This window comes from Rhinatrema bivittatum, unplaced genomic scaffold (assembly GCF_901001135.1).
Source record: "Rhinatrema bivittatum unplaced genomic scaffold, aRhiBiv1.1, whole genome shotgun sequence".
Taxonomy (NCBI): Eukaryota; Metazoa; Chordata; class Amphibia; order Gymnophiona; family Rhinatrematidae; genus Rhinatrema; species Rhinatrema bivittatum.
The window spans coordinates 1-19,080 of record NW_021820832.1 but is presented as its reverse complement, the minus strand read 5'-3'; the positions used below and the strand labels follow the sequence as shown (position 1 = coordinate 19,080).

The following is a 19,080-nucleotide window of genomic DNA, read 5'->3' as shown; positions in this document are numbered from 1 at the left end:
GGAAAATAGAAAATTCTCCAAATCAGTTCCTACACCCGGGCAACTACAGCCCCCACTTCAGCTGGACGCCGAGCAAAGCAGCCCCGCATCCCAGTGCCCTCAGGCAGGGGCCACTGCCCTCCTAAGCTAGGAGGCGGCCAAGGCAAAGACAAAACAAGTCTGTCAGAGGCAAAAACCTCTCTTTCCTTCTCTTCTCACTCTATTAAGTGCTGGCTGGCTTAAAGCTTGCAGACTTTGTCAAGGCTCAATTTATTTGTTTACATTTTCTTATAAATTGCTCCTGGTCCAAGAATCAAAGTGGTGCACAATCATTCTAAAAATACAATACATAAATCAAGCTAAAAGGTTTATCAAAATCATTTTTATTTTGATCTTAGCAAAAGGAAACAATCTGTAGCATTCATTAAAGAGAGAACTAATATATTTCACTGAAGCTGTTACACAAAACAAACTTTCCACACTTTGTCCCTATCAATTTTCAATTAAATATAACATGGGGAAAACCCCTCCCGACCCAGCTTAAAATGACCCCGCCCCTTTATCCCCTAAGCTCACTCGTCCGTCATTCATACTTCACTCATCACCTCTCCCCCCTAACTGAGGCAAATGACCCTTTTCTGTCATCCAACTTCCATCGTGGAGAATAACCCAGCTCTGCAAGTCTGCTTTTCCCCACTAAGGATAAGATGTTGTAGAATCATTGCCAAATATTCATATGTTCAGCCGGTACTTTATGCACCAATAAACATACGTCATATCTTTCCGTTTGCTTAAGGGCAGTCATTTCTTCTCTCCAAAGCGTAATAGATGGAGAAGCTTCATTAATATCGATTCTTTCAATATTCATTCATGCGCTAGTAGAAGAGCTACTGAGATGAAAACATATTGACTCGTCATCAATGACGAGCATCTAGACGTAATGCATCCATTCCTCCCAACAGCAAAACATCTCCTTGAAAGGGAATGTAATTTGAGTACACTGAGGCCAATGGAAGGGGAACTCACCCCTCCATGCATCCATCACAGCTTGATTTACAGCTTCTGATTTATCAAAATTTATTGTTAACCCAGCAAAGGATTGGAAAGCGCAAAAATATTGCATGATCGGCCGTATAGCGGACCTAGCATTGGCCAAAAACAGTATATCCATCTGCAAAAAGGCACATTTTTAATTCCTGTGTCTCAACTTTTATCTCCTATACATCTTTGTCAAAAAACACGCCAATCCACGTCATCCAAAGTGGCTGGACAAAATATGCTAGAATGATTCTGAAAAAAAATAGCAACTTGCACGAAGACATTGTCCCAGCAAAAATAATTATAAGCTGCTACTAGATATGTCCAACCCACAGACAGACAGACAGAACTTGTACAAAAATAAGAAAGTTTTGGGGTTAGTCTGTACCGTTTTCAATCGGTAGCTGCCCTCCTCGCCCTCTGAATTGCCCGCCACGCTTACAGGTTCAGAGCAGCCATGAATAAGTAAATCTCAAGTAGAATGTTTTGGCACTCGCTTATTCAGAGATTCTTTCACCGCTTCCACTTATATTTTTAGCTAAGTTTTCTTCGTCACGGTAACCCCGAGGCGAGCTGGATAAGGGATCGCCCTCTCCCGCAATGTAGGTTTTACCTCATGGAAGGCTGCGCGTCTTCTTTGCACGGTTTCAGAAAAGTCCTGAAAAATATAGATTATTTTCTCATTGCGTGTGATCTCTTCTTGCTGTCTTGCCCTGGCCATTATCCCAGCCTTTTCCACGTACCTATGCGATGGAATGATAGCTGCTCGCGGCCTCCCGCCCTGCTGCTGGCGAGGCCGCTAAGGCCCGATCATTCTGCTCGGTTTTCACAGGGGCCATTCTTCTGCTCTAGGCCAAGCTCGCCCGGCAGCCATTTTGAGTAGAATTGCACAGGATCTTTACCTGTACCCAGGTATTTCCGTCTCCCACGGTTCTATAAATAGTCTAATTTCTCAGCCAAGGCCCCGTATTTACGTTCCAGTGCCTCGGTCTTCGCGCTCACTCGTGTGACCGCCGTTTCATCAATAAAGGGGCTGAATTCTCTTGTACCGAGTTCGCCAGAGTGGCCACTTTTTCTATCACAACCGTCAGCTTTATTAAGCATTTTCTGCAGCGCTCGCTCTGAGTCTTGGGGGCTCGGTAGTGCAGGCCGCTCTTCCTCAGTCTCTCTCTTTCTGCTGACTTCCTTTATCCATTCCCTTTTTTGTGTCACCGTTTGTTGTTGCTTATTATTTTTTTTTCTGCCCAAAGCCCCGGTAGGGATTTCTCTGACGTTCTCCTTCGTTTTAATACGCGATTTGCCTCGGGGATCAGAAAAACGAATTCAAAAAATTATTAATAGCAGAGGGAGTCAACCCCCCACCACACGTTTTCTCTGGAAGCTCGTCACGTGACCCCCTCCTGCCCTATGAGCTTTTGAAGCGCACACTAATGTATACGTGCGGCGTTTTTAAATCCTCGTGGCTCACGTGCGGTCCACATACGCGCGTATGGGGTCATTTTTTGCACGTGCAACATTTAAAAATCTACCTGAAACGTTACAGACAATAAAACAAAATAAGAGAAATCCCCCAGCTAGATTTTTCCACTTTACCCATTGAGAAGCAGGGGGGGCTTAAGTGCCACCTGCACTGAAGACATCTGTAAAGCTGCGACTTGGTCATCTGTTGGTCCCTAATCAAATCAATCACACGACCCCCCAACACCTTTCCAAGGTGAGTAACTGACCTTTATCCACCTTTTACAAATTAAATACAAAGAATTCCTTTGCAAATGAAACAAGGAAATAATAATAATCATCATCATTAGTAACATATACGTGAATGAATGTAACATTATCTTAATGAATCAACTTTTCTCTTTTCATAATTGCATTCGGGCCGATACAGTAAAAGTCGCGGGAGAGCGAGCGAAATCTCCTGTGCGCGCGATTCACTAAATTAGTTTATTTAAATTAGGGCCCGCGGCGAAAAGAGGCGCCAGGGACACTAGCGCGTCCCTAGCGCCTCTTTTCCGGACAGGAGCGGCGGCTGTCAGTGGGTTTGAAAGCCGACGCTCAATTTTGCTGGTGTCTGTTCTCGAGCCCGCTGACAGCCACGGGTTCGGAAATCGGACGCCAGCAAAACTGAGCGTCCAGTTTTCAACCCATGAGCCGCGGACCCATTTCAAAAATTTTTTTTTTTATTTTTTTTATCTTTCAGGACCTCCGACTTAATGTCGCCATGATATTAAGTCGGAGGGTGCACAGAAAAGCAGTTTTCACTGCTTTTCTGTGCACTTCCCCGGTGCTGGCAGAAATTAACGCCTACCTTTGGGTAGGCGTTAATTTCTGAAAGTAAAATGTGCGGTTTGGCTGCACATTTTACTTACTGAATCGCGCGGGAAGGACTAACAGGGCCATCAACATTTATTTGCATGTTGCGGGTGCTATTAGGTTCAGGGGGGTTGGACGCGCATTTTTGATGTGCGTCGAAAACGCGTTGAAAACACGTCGAAAACGCGTATCCAATCGCGGGGTAACAGTGCGCTCCGCCGGTCACTCCGCATCATTAATTATTAGATCCCACATCTCTGCAGCCCTATGCACTCCCATTTAGGAACCGTCTCAATGGTTCTGGCAGGAAAAAATGTTATGTTATTTCCAGCTAATTTTCATATACGAAGTAGGAAAGTCGCTCCCTTAATCCAACGCTTGGGGGCGCATGGAGAAGAAAGATTTCCTACGTTGCTGAGTGCTTCTTGAAAAGCCCGGGGAGACCCCAACCACTCCTCCCATGAAGGAAACATTTATATTCTTAAAGTTATGCTTCCGTCATATCATACTCGCTAAAAAAAAGAAAAAGAAATAAAGAGAATCTGCACGTTGTGCGACTTCCCTATCAGAGCTCTCCAAGTAATCTGTTAAATTTGGGTGTCTGGGAGAGAGAGACTCCTTCTTACTGGTAAAAATACATTTCTTTTTTTTCACCGACGGTAACATTTCCTTAGGCATTTTTAGAGCCTCATTCACATAATCTTTTGAAAGTCACAAGTGACGCTTCACCCATAATCTTGGGGAAATCTATCGTCCTCACGTTCAAATGTCTCAGGTAATTTTCTATCCATTCAAGTCCCCTCAGAGATATTCTGCCATCCTTCACGAGGATGTTGTTATTTGTATCTTCAGCTCCTTTAATAGTGTCAGACAAGTCTTGTACAGTATTAGCAGGATCCTGTATCAGCTCTGAGAGATCTTTTTCTACCGAGTCCAATTTTTTCTCAAGTGTTCCCAGTGATCGAGCCTGTGCTCTACATGATTGCGCCATTCTGCCGTGACGTCCCAGAGGAACTCCCGTGTTATTTCCGCGGGTTTCACAATGTCCAGGGGAGCCAAGACGTTCTCTCTCCTACCTCCTCCAGCCGCGGTCCCCAGAGATTCGACTCCTGCTCTCAGACCTCCCCTCTCAGGAGTCTCACACGACGAGGACAGTCAGAAGGGCTGGGTCCACCCAACGAGCCAGACCGGCTTCTCGGAGGGGAGAGCTACACAGCGGACCTCGGGGGATCAGCAAGGGGATCCTCTCCTCTCAGGAGTCTCACACGACCGAGGACAGTCAGAAGGGCTGGGTCCACCCAACGAGCCAGAGCGGCTTCTCGGAGGGGAGAGCTACACAGCGGACCTCGGGGGGGGGGGGGGATCAGCAAGGGGATCCTCCCCTCTCAGGAGTCTCACACGACCGAGGACAGTCAGAAGGGCTGGGTCCACCCAACGAGCCAGAGCGGCTTCTCGGAGGGGAGAGCTACACAGCGGACCTCGGGGGATCAGCAAGGGGATCCTCTCCTCTCAGTGCTCCCACTGCAATCCTCGGGCAGCGAAGTAACACGGGCAAAATGCTTTGAAAGTTGTCTTAGTAAAGTAAGAGCTGGTTGTGGTAGGAGAGGCCTCATGGAGCTTGCTGGGCCTGATCGTTCACTTTTTCTTTTGAATTTTCACGGAAAGGGACAGCAGCCGGAATATTTACCCAAAGCGCCCATTTCCACTTAGCAACATTTTCATCAATGAAACCAGGACGCAGCTGTGCATCTGTTTTACTTATTTGTTACCAGAGTTTCAGCTGCAAACTCACAAAAATATCTGCAGTTGCAAAGCATTTTAAGAAAGAGCTTCTTCATCTTCCCTTGCTGAACAGACACCCAAAGCAGTTGGTTAGCACAGGTTTGAAGCATCGGTCACCAAGGCCTAGCTAAGGTAGTGGTAGAGCCAATCACAAGCCCTTTCTAAGGTTAGTAATAGAGACAGTCATCAAGGCCTAGCTAAGCTTAGCACCACAGCAACACCGGTCTCCAAGGCCTAGCTACAGGCGCGTGGTAGAGCCAATCTCCAAGGCCTAGCTACAGGCGAGTGGTAGAGCCAGTCTCCAAGGCCTAGCTACAGGCGCGTGGTAGAGCCAATCTCCAAGGCCTAGCTACAGGCGAGTGGTAGAGCCAGTCTCCAAGGCCTAGCTACAGGCACGTGGTAGAGCCAGTCTCCAAGGCCTAGCTACAGGCGCGTGGTAGAGCCAGTCTCCAAGGCCTAGCTACAGGCGCGTGGTAGAGCCAGTCTCCAAGGCCTAGCTACAGGCGCGTGGTAGAGCCAGTCTCCAAGGCCTAGCTACAGGCGCGTGGTAGAGCCAGTCTCCAAGGCCTAGCTGCAGCTGAGTGGTAGACCCAGACAAAGCTTGGCTATAGTTAGTGACAGCGCCAATCATCAAAGGCTAGCTACAGCTAACACTATTACCAATCATAAAAACCTTGCTGTTCCTGCTGCCTCCCTTCCCATGACAGTATGCAGACCGAAAGATTAGCTATTATGCTTAACGAGGTAGAGATGACTAATCAGCTGGGCAGAGGTTAAGGGTCAGTTCTGGTAGTGGTTAAGGATCATATCCCTACAGCCCAAGGTCTCATGTATCTATTGTTATATATTATAATGGTTTTATGTTTTAAATTTAAAAACATTTTGCAGAGTCTCTCAGCTTGTGGTGTTGTATATAGGGTAAAAGCACATTTTTTCACGTGGCCTTATGTGCCAAGTAGCCTGGCTACAGCTCCGCACAGAGGACTAGTTAAGGTTATTTTTAGGATCAGTCAACAAGGCCTAGCTAAACCAGTCAGCAAAGCTTAGCTGTGGTTAGTGACAGCACCAGTCACCAGGATGTAGCTAAGGTCAGCAGTAGAGCAGTCAGCAAGGGCTACTTGTGATCAGTGGTAGAGAGTCAGAGGCTATCAAAAGTTAGTGGAAGTGCCAGTGATTTATATAACATTTATTTGTTTCGTGCTTTTACCATGGAGGATGCTCAAGAGTGCAAAACAACATTAAACCACATCAAAATACAATCTAAATTCATAATTCATCATAAAACTCCCACACAACATTAAAGTGCAATAGAAATCACAGAATCCACTGAAAAAAAATAAAAAAGTTAACATCCCTCCAGTCTCCAGACTACGGCATCCTGATGGGACGTAGTTTTCAGATTAATGGGCTACAAATTATCTCTGTATTTCTCAGCTAACTACTCCCATAGCCGCGTAGCACATCCTACCCTCGTGACCTGGGTATCTCCCCATTTCCTGTACTCTCTGCCACTCCCCCCCACCACTCCTACACTCCTCCCCCTGACCATCTCCTTCACCGTCTGTCAGTCCCCCTTTCCTCTCCTCTCTCTCTCCTGCATTCTCCCCCTTACCATCTCTCTCTCTTTCCTCGGCATTGCCTCTTCCCTGCACTCCTCTCCCTCACATCATTTCTACCAACCCTTCCTATGTCGCTTCCCCCTCACCATCTCTTCCACTTTCTCTGCCCTTGTCATATCCCCTCCTTTCCTTACCTCCTTCATGGTTTAGCTTCTCTCCCCCTCCTCCCTCCCTGTCACTCCTAAGTACTCAGAACTCTCTCCTTATTATGCCTTCTGTCACCCCCACTCTCTCTTCATTCTCTATCCAGTTCCCTGCCTCTTACCTGTCCCCCAGCTCTCCTTCTCTCTTCTGTAACTGTTTTCCATTTTGTCTCTAGAGCTTCGCATGATTCCCTACATGATCACCATTGGAGATGCCATTCACAACTTCACTGATGGGTTGGCAATTGGAGCTGCTTTTTCTACTTCTTGGAGAACAGGTCTGGCAACTTCCCTGGCTGTGCTGTGCCACGAGCTCCCTCACGAGTTAGGTACGAGTACACTTTCTGTGGTCTGTCTCAATTCTATGCCACGAGCTCCCTCATGAGTTAGGTACGAGTACACTTTCTATATTTTATGCCACGTACTCCCTCATGAGTTAGGTATGAGTACACTTTCTGTGGTCTGTCTGAATTCCATGCCACGAGCTCCCTCACGAGTTAGGTACGAGTACACTTTCTGTATTCTATGCCACGAGCCCCCCTCATGAGTTAGGTACGAGTATACTTTCTGTATTCCATGCCACGAGCTCCCTCATGAGTTAGGTACGAGTACACTTTCTATATTTTATGCCACGAACTCCCTCATGAGTTAGGTATGAGTACACTTTCTGTGGTCTGTCTGAATTCCATGCCACAAGCTCCCTCATGAGTTAGGTACGAGTACACTTTCTGTATTCCATGCCACGAGCTCCCTCATGAGTTAGGTACGAGTACACTTTCTGTGGTCTGTCCGACTTCCGTGCCAAGAGCTCCCTCATGAGTTAGGTACGAGTACACTTTCTGTGGTCTGTCCGACTTCCGTGCCAAGAGCTCCCTCATGAGTTAGGTACGAGTACACTTTCTGTGGTCTGTCCGACTTCCGTGCCAAGAGCTCCCTCATGAGTTAGGTACGAGTACACTTTCTGTGGTCTGTCTGTATTCTGTGCCAGCATCTCTCACGAGTTAAGAATGCGTATACCTTTCTATAGCTACCCCACTCTGTTCTACTAACGATTTAGGGGTAATTTTGTAAAAGCTCATGTAATTAGAAGCATGGATGCTATGTACTAAGAGGTAGATTTTAAAAGCATCGGGTTAGGGTTTTATATGTTTGTGGGTCCCTGGGCAGACAGGAACAATGGTAGGCTTCAGACACAACTGTGGAATAGAGTCTTTATGAGAGAGAGATGAGAGTGAGAGAGATGGTAGGCTTCAGACTCGGCAGGCTTCAGACACAACTGTGGAATAGAGTCTTTATGAGAGAGAGAGAGAGAGAGAGAGAGAGACTGCCCGAGAAGCGGGCAGTGCAAGAGACAAGCACAATGTTCATGAGATGGGGTAAACCCAAAGGGAAAACCTCCCAGTAGCAATCCAGTAATGGTCCGCAGAGCGGAGTACACCAATAAAGGTCCTCTCGTAGAGATGGCTTGGTAGTGGCCTGAAGCGCAGGGTACACCAGAGTGGATTCTCACATAGATCAGGAATGGTAGTGGCCCACAGTGCGGGGTACGCCAGAGGATTCCCACAGATGATAGTATGGAGGAGGTCCACGGGATGAGGTACTCGGAGGAGGTCCTATGCAGGTGAATGTGTTAGTGGCCCACAGAGCGGGGTACATCAGAGATTGGAAGTAATCCAAGGATTCAGAGTACTCACAGCAAGGTGCGTTCCAGCAGTAGTCCTGGGGTGCAGGATAGAGCGACAGCCCAAGGCAGAAGGTCCTCCAAGGAGCAGATAGCCAGAGACAAGGAAGGGCCCCCAAGGAGTGGGTACCCAGAGGGTGTCTCGCCAGAGTCAGAGCTAGAATGGAAGTCCGTAGTGTGAGGTGCAGAATCAGCAATGAGGGAACTCGTTGCTAAGTCGTCGGTGGTTAGGTTCGGTCGGCTTAAGTATCCGGGAGTGGAGACATCATCAGCGGGGGACGCCCCTGAGGTTCCCGCCAAGCAGTGCTTAACCTGACCTGTGCGTGCGCCTATGTGATCCCAGAATCAAGATGGCAGTCGGCAGCGCCCATGCCATCCAGGGAACGCCAGGTAGGTCGGCAGCAGCTGGCAGAGGCCACCATTCTCCCCATTGGAGTCACTGAAGAGAAAAGAGGTGAGCAGACGTGGTCGCAGCTGTCTGCGACCGATGGGCATAACAGTACTTCCCCTTCTTAGGGCCCCTGCAGGGGGGTTTGGTTTCCTAGGGTGAGAGATGTGGAACTGGTTGATCAATTCCTTGTCGAGGATGTTGCTCACAGGCTCCCAACTATTTTCCTCATCCTATGCGATGAGGTATTACCAGCGCCTTCCACTCTTCCTGACTTCTAAAATGTCCTCTACCTGGTATACGATGTCCTCTTTGGCAGTTAGAGGTTGGGGTTCAGGTGTTTTCTTCGAGAACTCACACAGGATGAGCAGTTTTAAAAGTGAAATGTGGAAGGCATTGTGGATCTTCAAAGAAGTGGGTAATCGCAGACTATAGGTGACTGGACCTAGGCGACGAAGTACTGCAAAAGGCTCGATGTACCTGGGAGTGAAGCGAGCAGCATCAAACGGATGAAATCAGGTGCTAAGCCACACGTTGTCTCCAGGATTCGACTGAGGAGCCGCATGGTGGTGAGCATCGTAAAATTTCTTGGCCTTATGGTCGGCTTGCTGCAGTAGTAGTTTCGTATGCTCCCAGAGTTGGTGCAGCTCTTGTGCAGATAGTGTGCTGCTGGAGATGACACAGACAGTGGTAAAGGTAGAGATGGCAGAGGTTGATGTCTGTAGATGATCTGAAAGGGCGATGAACCAGTTGAGGCAGACTGGTGAGAGTTTAAGGCAAACGCGGCCCATGGAAGAAGATTGAACCAATCGCTCTGCCTAGTGTTCACATATGCCCAGAGGAACTGCTTTAAGATCTGATTCGTTCTCTCTGTCTGACCATTAGCCTGTGGATAGTAGGCGGATGTGGGGTCCAGAGATATGTCGAATTTCTTACATAGCAATCTCCAAAATTCTGCCATGAATTGTACTCCGCGATCAGATAGGATGTGTCTTGGGAGTCCATGAAGGCGAAAAATATGATGGATGAATAACTTCACTAATTCTGGTGCAGAGGGAAGACCGGGAAGTGCCACAAAGTGAGGCATCTTCAAAAAGCGGTCTACTGTAACCCCAGAGTGTTGTTGCCACTGGACGGAGGTAAATCCACAATGAAGACCATGGCTATATGCGTCCACAGTTCACTTGGAGCAGGAAGCGGTTGAAGGAGTCCCCAGGGGCAGCCAGATGGTGGCTTTTGATGGGCGCAGGTAGGACATGACTCTTCGTAAGTTTGGACATCTTTTCTCATAGAGGGCCACCAATAGTATCTTTGTAGCGAGGAGAGCATCCTAGCCTGTCCAGAGTGGCCTGCAAGTAGAAAGTCATTACCAGAGATCCTTAGATGGGTACATGTCCGTTAAAATGCTTTATTTAGGAGACTTGTTGATCCAATACACGCAATTTATTTATTTATTTATAGGTTCTTCTATACCACGGTTTACAGTGAAACATTAATTTAGCAACAGGCTTTACATGTAACAGTATAAAATGAACAGTAAAACAATAGCAACAGGCTTTACAGAAAAACATGGGTTTCAAATAATATGCATAAATATCGAACAATAGAATATTAATAACCATGTATTTGCAGGAGCAAATAATCCATCTGAGGCAATGCCCGACTCAGGCCGAGTTTCGCCCCCCACATGGGGGCTGCCTCAGGGGCTGTGTGAAATTATCTCGTATGAGTTTGCAGATCAATTTATTGTCATTGAATTTTTCTCAAAATTATGAATTGGAATTAGGAACCAGTAATGTAAATCTGGTCTTCTGCACAGCGTTTGTGAGAACAGTGCTTTCAATCCGTTCCGTAGGAGACTGGTGTGCCGCTTGATTCAATGCTTTGATTGATCATTTGCAGCCTTATTGCCGATAAGCCTAGTCCAACACTGTTCTCACAAACGCTGTGCAGAAGACCAGATTTACATTACTGGTTCCTAATTCCAATTCATCAACAAGTCTCCTAAATAAAGCATTTTAACAGACATTACCAGGCATCTATTGTGTGTTTTGCCCTCATGGCTTTTTTAGATCGACTGCCTCCTTGTTTTATCAACCCATCTAAGGATCTTCCTTCTAAGTGATCGGGGGGACCACAGTCTTCCTGGCTGGCAATGTGTGTGCGTGTGTGGCGGCAAGGAGAACCTTCGCTGGGTCAATGATGTGGCATGGCATGTCAAGAACATCTTCAGTGGTGAATGAACGAGAGAGAGCATCAGCTCAGATATTCTTGTTTGCTGGCCCGTATCGCAAGATGAAACTGAATCAGATAAAGAACAGAGACCACCAGGCTTGTCTGTGATTCAGGCGCTGAGCATGGTGCAGGTACTCGAGGTTCTTGTGGTCGGTGTAGACTGTGATTTGATGCTGTGCTCCTTCAAGCCAGGGGCACCACTCCTCGAAGGCCAACTTAATCGCTAACAGTTCTTTGTCTCCTATCCCGTAGTTGTGCTCCGAGGGGGAGAATTGCCGGGAGAAAAAGGAGCATGGGTATAATGTGTTATTGGCGGAGCATTGGCTGAGGACAGCACTGACCCCAACGTCTGATGTATCTACTTCAACATTGAAAGGTCGTCTGGGATCTAGGTGGCGTAGGCACAACTCTTGCGAAAACACCTCCTTAAGTTCTTGGAAGGCTGTCATGGTTTCAGGGGACCACTGTGAAGGGTTGGCTCCCTTCAGAGTCATAGCTGTGAGTGGCACGGTTAGCGTAAAGTAGTTCTTGATGAACAATCTGTAGTAATTGGTGAACCCCAGGAATCTTTGAAGGGCCTTGAAGCCTGTGGGTTGGGACCAATCTCGAATGCTGTTAGTCTTTTTTGGATCCATCTGGAACCTTTGACTGGAAACCACGTAGCCCAAGAAGGGGACTGACTCCTGGTGAAAGGAGCACTTCTCTAAGTGATGGCTCTGAAGGTTTTGAGAGAAAACCAAAATGTCATCCAGGTATACCACTACACAGGTATACAGTATGTCTCTAAAGTTTTCGTTCATCATGTTTTGAAAAACTGCCGGGGCATTCAGAGGCCAAACGACATGACTAAATACTCAAAGTGGCCGTCGCGGGTGTTAAAAGCTGTTTTCCATTCGTCGCCCCGGCGTATCCTCACTAAATTATAGGATCCTCTAAAGTCCAATTTAGTAAAAATCTTGGCCCCTAGGAGCCTGTCAAAAAGTTCTATTATCAAAGGCAGTGGGTAACGATTCTTCTGAGTGATTTCGTTGAGGCCATGGTAGTCTATGCATGGCCGGAGAGAGCCATCTTTTTTTCCAACAAAGAAGAATCCAGCCCCAGCAGGGGACTTAGAAGGTCGAATAACGCCTTTCGCCAAGTTCTCTTTTATATACTCAGACATGGCGTTGGTCTCGGTCAGAGAAAGTAGGTAGACCTTTCCTCTGGGAGGCTAGGAGTTGGGTATTAAGTTTATGGTGCAGTCAAAAGAGCGATGTGGTGGCAGGGTGTCAGCGGCTTTCTTGGAGAACACATCTTCAAAAGACAGGTACTGCAGTGGAAGGCCCGGAAGGGAGGTAGTAGTAGTAGTGAGAAAGGGCACGGGAGAAACTGTCTTCAAACACTTCCCATGGCAAAAATTGCCCCAGCGAGACAACTGTAATGTACCCCAATCGAATTGGGGTGTGTGCACTTACAACCAAGGCAGTCCAAGCACCACGGGCTGTATGGCTTTGTCTAGAACCAAGAATGAGATGGTCTGTGTGCATCAACCCAGTGTGAAGTTGGATTGGGACCGGGAATCGGATGACTTCACCTGGTAATGGCTTGCCATGGAAAGATGACAAGAGCAGAGGCGTAGGTGTCTAGATGGTGGGATTTCGTAAGTGTTCCACAACTTGTCTCATTATAAAGTTACCACCTATTATGGTTTTGAGGTGATTGGTGGATTCTTAGGTGCTGCAGTGATGGCCACTCCCATGGGGAGGAGCCCCGCGGGGAACTGCAGTACCAGGCTAGACTCAGATGCACAAACACAGAGAGATTTTTTTATTGTGCAGCTTGTAGAGTTCACCAGAGGTGGCAGTAGTGAGCAGATTCCTGCAGCAGCAGTCTTGGGTCCTCAGCTGAGGAGACCCATCGCACAATGGTGGTATAGGGAGCTCCAATGCAGATTTTTCAATGAGGAGCTGTAGGTGAGACAGACTGGTAGATGTTAGATTACTCACACTCTTGTAGCTGTAATGGTGGAGTTCCCAGCAGGTAGAAGTATTGGTAGCAGGCACCAAGGTAGACACCTCAGGCCCACGAGGAGCAAGTACCTGGAAAGCAGCATAGGGCCCCTGAGGAGCGGGTATCCAAGTTAGTAGAACCCCGGAGGGTAGAGAGAGCTTCCAGCAGCAGCGAGAAGCGGCAGAGCAGCTTAGACCGGACGAATCCAATCCTTGCTAACTCAAACTCAGTCAGCAAATGGGCGACCTAAATACCTGGATGCTGTGAAGTCACTCGAGGGGGACGCCCCCGAGGTTCGCATCAATGTTGGAATAAAGAAGTGGGTAGCGCGCACGCATGCGCACCCTAGGAGGCCATCAGGTGAATCATGGTGGAATGCCTTGCCACAGCCATTCTGGGGATGCTGAGGAGTGCGGCAAGCAGACGCGGTCGCTATTTTCCCCGAGGCTGGTGGAGAAAGCAAATATTGAGGTGAGGCATGTGGGATGAAGCCATCTGAGTAGATGGACCCAACACCACCGGCCCCAGAATATATAAGCACCAATGTGTGAAACTCCAAGGAGTCCGAGTTGATAGAGATGGGCAATGTTAGTGAAGGAGATCTCCAGAAGATCCTAGGTCTGAGAGTTTCCCGGACAGATAGGGCAGGAGGGTGCGTTATGACCTGGTTGGCCACAATACAGGCAGAGGCCTGATTTTTGTCCACGACGCTTCTCTTTAGTAGATAGAAGACTATGCCCCAATTGCATTGGTTCTTCCTCCTCAATACTGGGTGTAGGAACCGTCTAGATGGTAGATATTGAGCGGATGCGGGAAGCACCTGATGAAACTTTCTTGGATCCTTTAACCTTGTGTGATCGTTCTCGTAGCAGACGATCAATGCAACCAGCGAGGTTGATAAGAGAGTCCAAAGTTGCAGGGAGTTCTCGTGCAGCTAATTCATCCTTGATGCATGAACTTAATCCCTCAAGGAATATGGCACGCAGAGAGTCCGGGTCCCAGCGTAATTCAGAGGAAAGAGTCTTGAACTCAATGACATACTCGGTCGGCGACCGGTTACCTTGTTGCAAATGCAGGAGTGTTGATGCAGCGATGGTCTGGGACCGGGGGTCATCAAATACTGAGCAAAATAGAGCAAGAAAGACCAGCAGGTCATTGAGTATCGGGCCCATCCACTCCCAAAGGGGTGATGCCCAGGCCAAAGCCTTCCCGTCCAGGAGAGACAGAATATATATAGTTTTAGCAGCTACATCAGGAAAACATGCAGGTCGTAGGGTGAAGTGCATGTTACATAGATTCAGAAAACCCCTACAGGAGGAGGGGGTCACCTGCAAAACGAGGAGGTGCTGATAAGGGCACTGAAAGCAGGGACAAGGACGCCCGTGGATCAGGAATAGGCTTGGCAGGCGTTGAGGCAGCGTCCAGCCGAATACTTAGCTGATTAATGACGTTAGCCAAAGTGTCTAGTACCTTTTGCTGTTCTGTAATATGTTGGGCCAGGCCAGAGATGGCCTGTATCACCGAGACCTGTGCCGAGTCCATGACTTGGCAATCTGTTTGGGTTTTGTATGTTTGTGGGCCCCTGGGCCGATGGGAGCGATGGTACCACCCACAGGGAGGAGCCCTGTGAGAGTCTCACCGTCGGGAGGCGAGGTCTCGGCAGGCTTCAGACACAGCTGTGGAATCGAGTCTTTATGAGAGAGACTCTATTCCACAGTCAGCTGTCGAACACCGATCAAAGCATCGTCATCGACACAGACGTCCAGCGACATCAGAACCACCTCTCTCCCCAGGGGAATTGAGCGCAAAGTGGCCAAGGAAACACCGGTTCCCTCGATGCCCGGGCCTTCAACCCAAGAACAAACGCCGATCGTTGAACCTCCACAGACTAAGCCCCAGAGTGAGAGTGAGAGAGACTGCCCAAGAAGCGGGCAGTGCAAGAGACAAGCACAATGTTCATGAGATGGGGTAAACCCAGAGGAAATACCTCCCAGTAGCAATCCAGTAATGGTCCGCAGAGCGGAGTACACCAATAAGTTCCTCTCGTACAGATGGCTTGGTAGTGGCTATTTTCTAAGTCAACTTAATAGCAGGTAATGGACTTCTCCTCCAAGAACTTATCCAATCCTTTTTTAAACACAGCTACACTAACTGCACTAACCACATCCTCTGGCAACAAATTCCAGAGTTTAATTGTGCGTTGAGTAAAAAAGAACTTTCTCCGATTAGTGTTAAATGTGCTACTTGCTAACTTCATGGAATGCCCCCTAGTCCTTCTATTATCCGAAAGAGTAAATAACCGATTCACATCTACCCGTTCTAGACCTCTCATGATTTTAAACACCTCTATCATATCCCCCCTCAGTCGTCTCTTCTCCAAGCTGAACAGCCCTAACCTCTTTAGTCTTTCCTCATAGGGGAGCTGTTCCATTCCCCTTTATCATTTTGGTTGCCCTTCTCTGTACCTTCTCCATCACAGTAATATCTTTTTTGAGATGCGGCGACCAGAATTGTACACAGTATTCAAGGTGCGGTCTCACCATGGAGTGACACAGAGGCGTTATGACATTAAAGTATTTTCCCTTAGATGCATGGGGGAAATACCTTTTGCTGGGCACTTTTAATGTGTCTGTGTTACATCATAATTACCCACACTGACTTTCCGAGGAACTTACTCACATAAAACGTGGTTTATGTAAGCGAGTGGGCTTGGAAATCTCGCCCTGGGGCGAGGGGTCCGTATGCATGAAAGCAGGAGTGCAGCCGCACACACACCCCTGAGCAGCACCCCTGAGCAGCACCGCTGCATGCACTGTAAGAACGCACCCCTGAGCAGCACCCCTGAGCAGCACCGCTGCATGCACTGTAAGAACGCACCCCTGAGCAGCACCCCTGAGCAGCACCGCTGCATGCACTGTAAGAACGCACCCCTGAGCAGCACCCCTGAGCAGCACCGCTGCATGCACTGTAAGAACGCACCCCTGAGCAGCACCCCTGAGCAGCACCGCTGCATGCACTGTAAGAACGCACCCCTGAGCAGCACCTCTGAGCGCACCCCTGAGCAGCACAGCTGCATGCACTGTAAGAACGCACCCCTGAGCAGCACCTCTGAGCGCACCCCTGAGCAGCACAGCTGCATGCACTGTAAGAACGCACGCCGGGAGGGGGAGGGGGACATTTACCTGCATACTCTTCGTTTTTTAAAGACTCTGCGTGCCCACACGTTTACATCTGCTTGCTAGCGGCTGCACGCATGCGCTGCGCCGTCTTCCACCTGCCACCATCCATTTTCAAAGCAGGGTTGCATGCTGTCAGGAAAAACGACCCTCTAAAAGCCTCCGAGTATCTGTGCGGGCAGCGAAAAAGGGTCAAAATGTGCACATTTTCTCAAGCCTGAAGCAGCCCCCAGGGAAGGCTTCAGGCAAGTCGATCCCCCGGGTTAGGGCTGACGTTCCTCGTCTTTCCATTGCAGGGGACTTTGCCGCCTTACTCCACGCAGGCCTCACGGTGAAGGTCGCTCTCCTCCTGAACTTCGGCAGCGCACTCACTGCCTTCGTTGGCCTCTACATCGCTCTGTCCATCGCTACAAACGAGGCAGTGGAACAGTGGATCTTCACCGTGGCCACCGGACTCTTCCTCTACGTGGCTCTAGCTGACATGGTGAGTCTTCCTCAGTGCTGCCCCCCGCAGGTAGCGAGGTAAAAGCGCGATTAGTACAGGGAAGACGGAGGTACAATCAGTCACAATCCCTCCTACCCTGCCCCTCCATGCCAGCTCAGCCTCAGTCCCTGATCCTCTCCCCTCCACCCCAGCATCACGGGAAGCTCCTAATTCTGCTCTTCACCCAGTATTAGGGGAATGTCTCTGGGCAGGGAGTGTTACAGAGCTGGGGGTGCAGGCTGTGGTGTTGTGTCACAGAGTGCTGGTAGTGCAGGGAGTTTGTGTCTCTGTTACTGAGGTGACACCAGAATGTGAATATTCTTTGTTGCATGGTGAGTAGTAAGGGGATGCTCCTAATTCTGCTCTGCACCCAGTATTAGGGGAATGTCTGAGGGCAGGGAGTGTTACAGAGCTGGGGGTGCAGGCTGTGGTGTTGTGTCACAGAGTGCTGGTAGTGCAGGGAGTTTGTGTCTCTGTTACTGAGGTGACACCAGAACGTGAATATTATTTGTTGCATGGTGAGTAGTAAGGGGAAGCTCCTAATTCTGCTCTGCACCCAGTATTAGGGAAGTTTCTGAGGGCAGGGAGTGTTACAGAGCTGGTAGTGCAGGGAGTTTGTGTCTCTGTTACTGAGGTGACACCAGAACGTGAATATTCTTTGTTGCATGGTGAGTAGTAAGGGGAAGCTCCTAATTCTGCTCTGCACCCAGTATTAGGGAAGTTTCTGAGGGCAGGGAGTGTTACAGAGCTGGTAGTGCAGGGAGTTTGTGTCTCTGTTACTGAGGTGACACCAGAACGTGAATATTCTTTGTTGCATGGTGAGTAGTAAGGGGAAGCTCCTAATTCTGCTCTGCACCCAGTATTAGGGAAGTTTCTGAGGGCAGGGAGTGTTACAGAGCTGGTAGTGCAGGGAGTTTGTGTCTCTGTTACTGAGGTGACACCAGAATGTGAATATTCTTTGTTGCATGGTGAGTAGTAAGGGGAAGCTTTTAATTCTGCTCTGCACCCAGTATTAGGGGAGTTTCTGAGGGCAGGGAGTGTTACAGAGCTGGTAGTGCAGGGAGTTTGTGTCTCTGTTACTGAGGTGACACCAGAATGTGAATATTCTTTGTTGCATGGTGAGTAGTAAGGGGAAGCTCCTCATTCTGCTCTGCAGCCAGTATTAGGGGAGTTTCTGAGGACAGGGAGTGTTACAGAGCTGGGGTGCAGGGTGTGATGTGTCACAGAGTGCTGGTAGTGCAGGGAGTTTTTGTGTCTCTGTTACTGAGGTGACACCAGAATGTGAATATTCTTTGTTGCATGGTGAGTAGTAAGGGGAAGCTCCTAATTCTGCTCTGCACCCATTAGTAGGGGAGTTTCTGAGGACAGGGAGTGTTACAGAGCTGGGGGTGCAGGATGTGGTGTTGTGTCACAGAGTGCTGGTAGTGCAGGGAGTTTGTGTCTCTGTTACTGAGGTGACACCAGAATGTGAATATTCTTTGTTGCATGGTGAGTAGTAAGGGGAAGCTCCTAATTCTGCTCTGCACCCAGTATTAGGGGAATGTCTGAGGGCAGGGAGTGTTACAGAGCTGGGTGTGCAGGGTGTGGTGTTGTGTCACAGAGCGCTGGTAGTGCAGGGAGTTTGTGTCTCTGTTACTGAGGTGACACCAGAATGTGAATATTCTTTGTTGCATGGTGAGTAGTAAGGGGAAGCTCCTAATTCTGCTCTGCACCCCGTATTAGGAGAGTTTCTGAGGACAGCGAGTGTTACAGAGCTGGGGGTGCAGGGTGTGGTGTTGTGTCACAGAGCGCTGGTAGTGCAGGGAGTTTGTGTCTCTGTTACTGAGGTGACACCAGAATGTGAATATTCTTTGTTGCATGGTGAGTAGTAAGGGGATGCTCCTAATTCTGCTCTGCACCCAGTATTAGGGGAATGTCTGAGGGCAGGGAGTGTTACAGAGCTGGGGGTGCAGGGTGTGGTGTTGTGTCACAGAGCGCTGGTAGTGCAGGGAGTTTGTGTCTCTGTTACTGAGGTGACACCAGAATGTGAATATTCTTTGTTGCATGGTGAGTAGTAAGGGGATGCTCCTAATTCTGCTCTGCACCCAGTATTAGGGGAATGTCTGAGGGCAGGGAGTGTTACAGAGCTGGGGGTGCAGGCTGTGGTGTTGTGTCACAGAGTGCTGGTAGTGCAGGGAGTTTGTGTCTCTGTTACTGAGGTGACACCAGAATGTGAATATTCTTTGTTGCATGGAGTGTAGTAAGGGGAAGCTC

The 19,080-nt window shown here is 48.6% G+C and overlaps 1 protein-coding gene across 1 annotated transcript in view; it reads left to right on the top strand.

The window, feature by feature from the left end:
- Positions 1 to 16,827, top strand: part of LOC115082189 (zinc transporter ZIP4-like) — a gene marked incomplete at its 3' end in the record, with an annotated part of 70,042 nt that extends 53,215 nt beyond the window's left edge. The window contains exons 7-8 of the mRNA XM_029586440.1: positions 7,051 to 7,203; positions 16,640 to 16,827. Of these exons, the coding sequence (XP_029442300.1) occupies positions 7,051 to 7,203; positions 16,640 to 16,827 (341 nt within the window). The remainder of the gene's footprint in view (positions 1 to 7,050; positions 7,204 to 16,639) is intronic.
- Between the last annotated feature and the right edge of the window lie 2,253 nt (positions 16,828 to 19,080).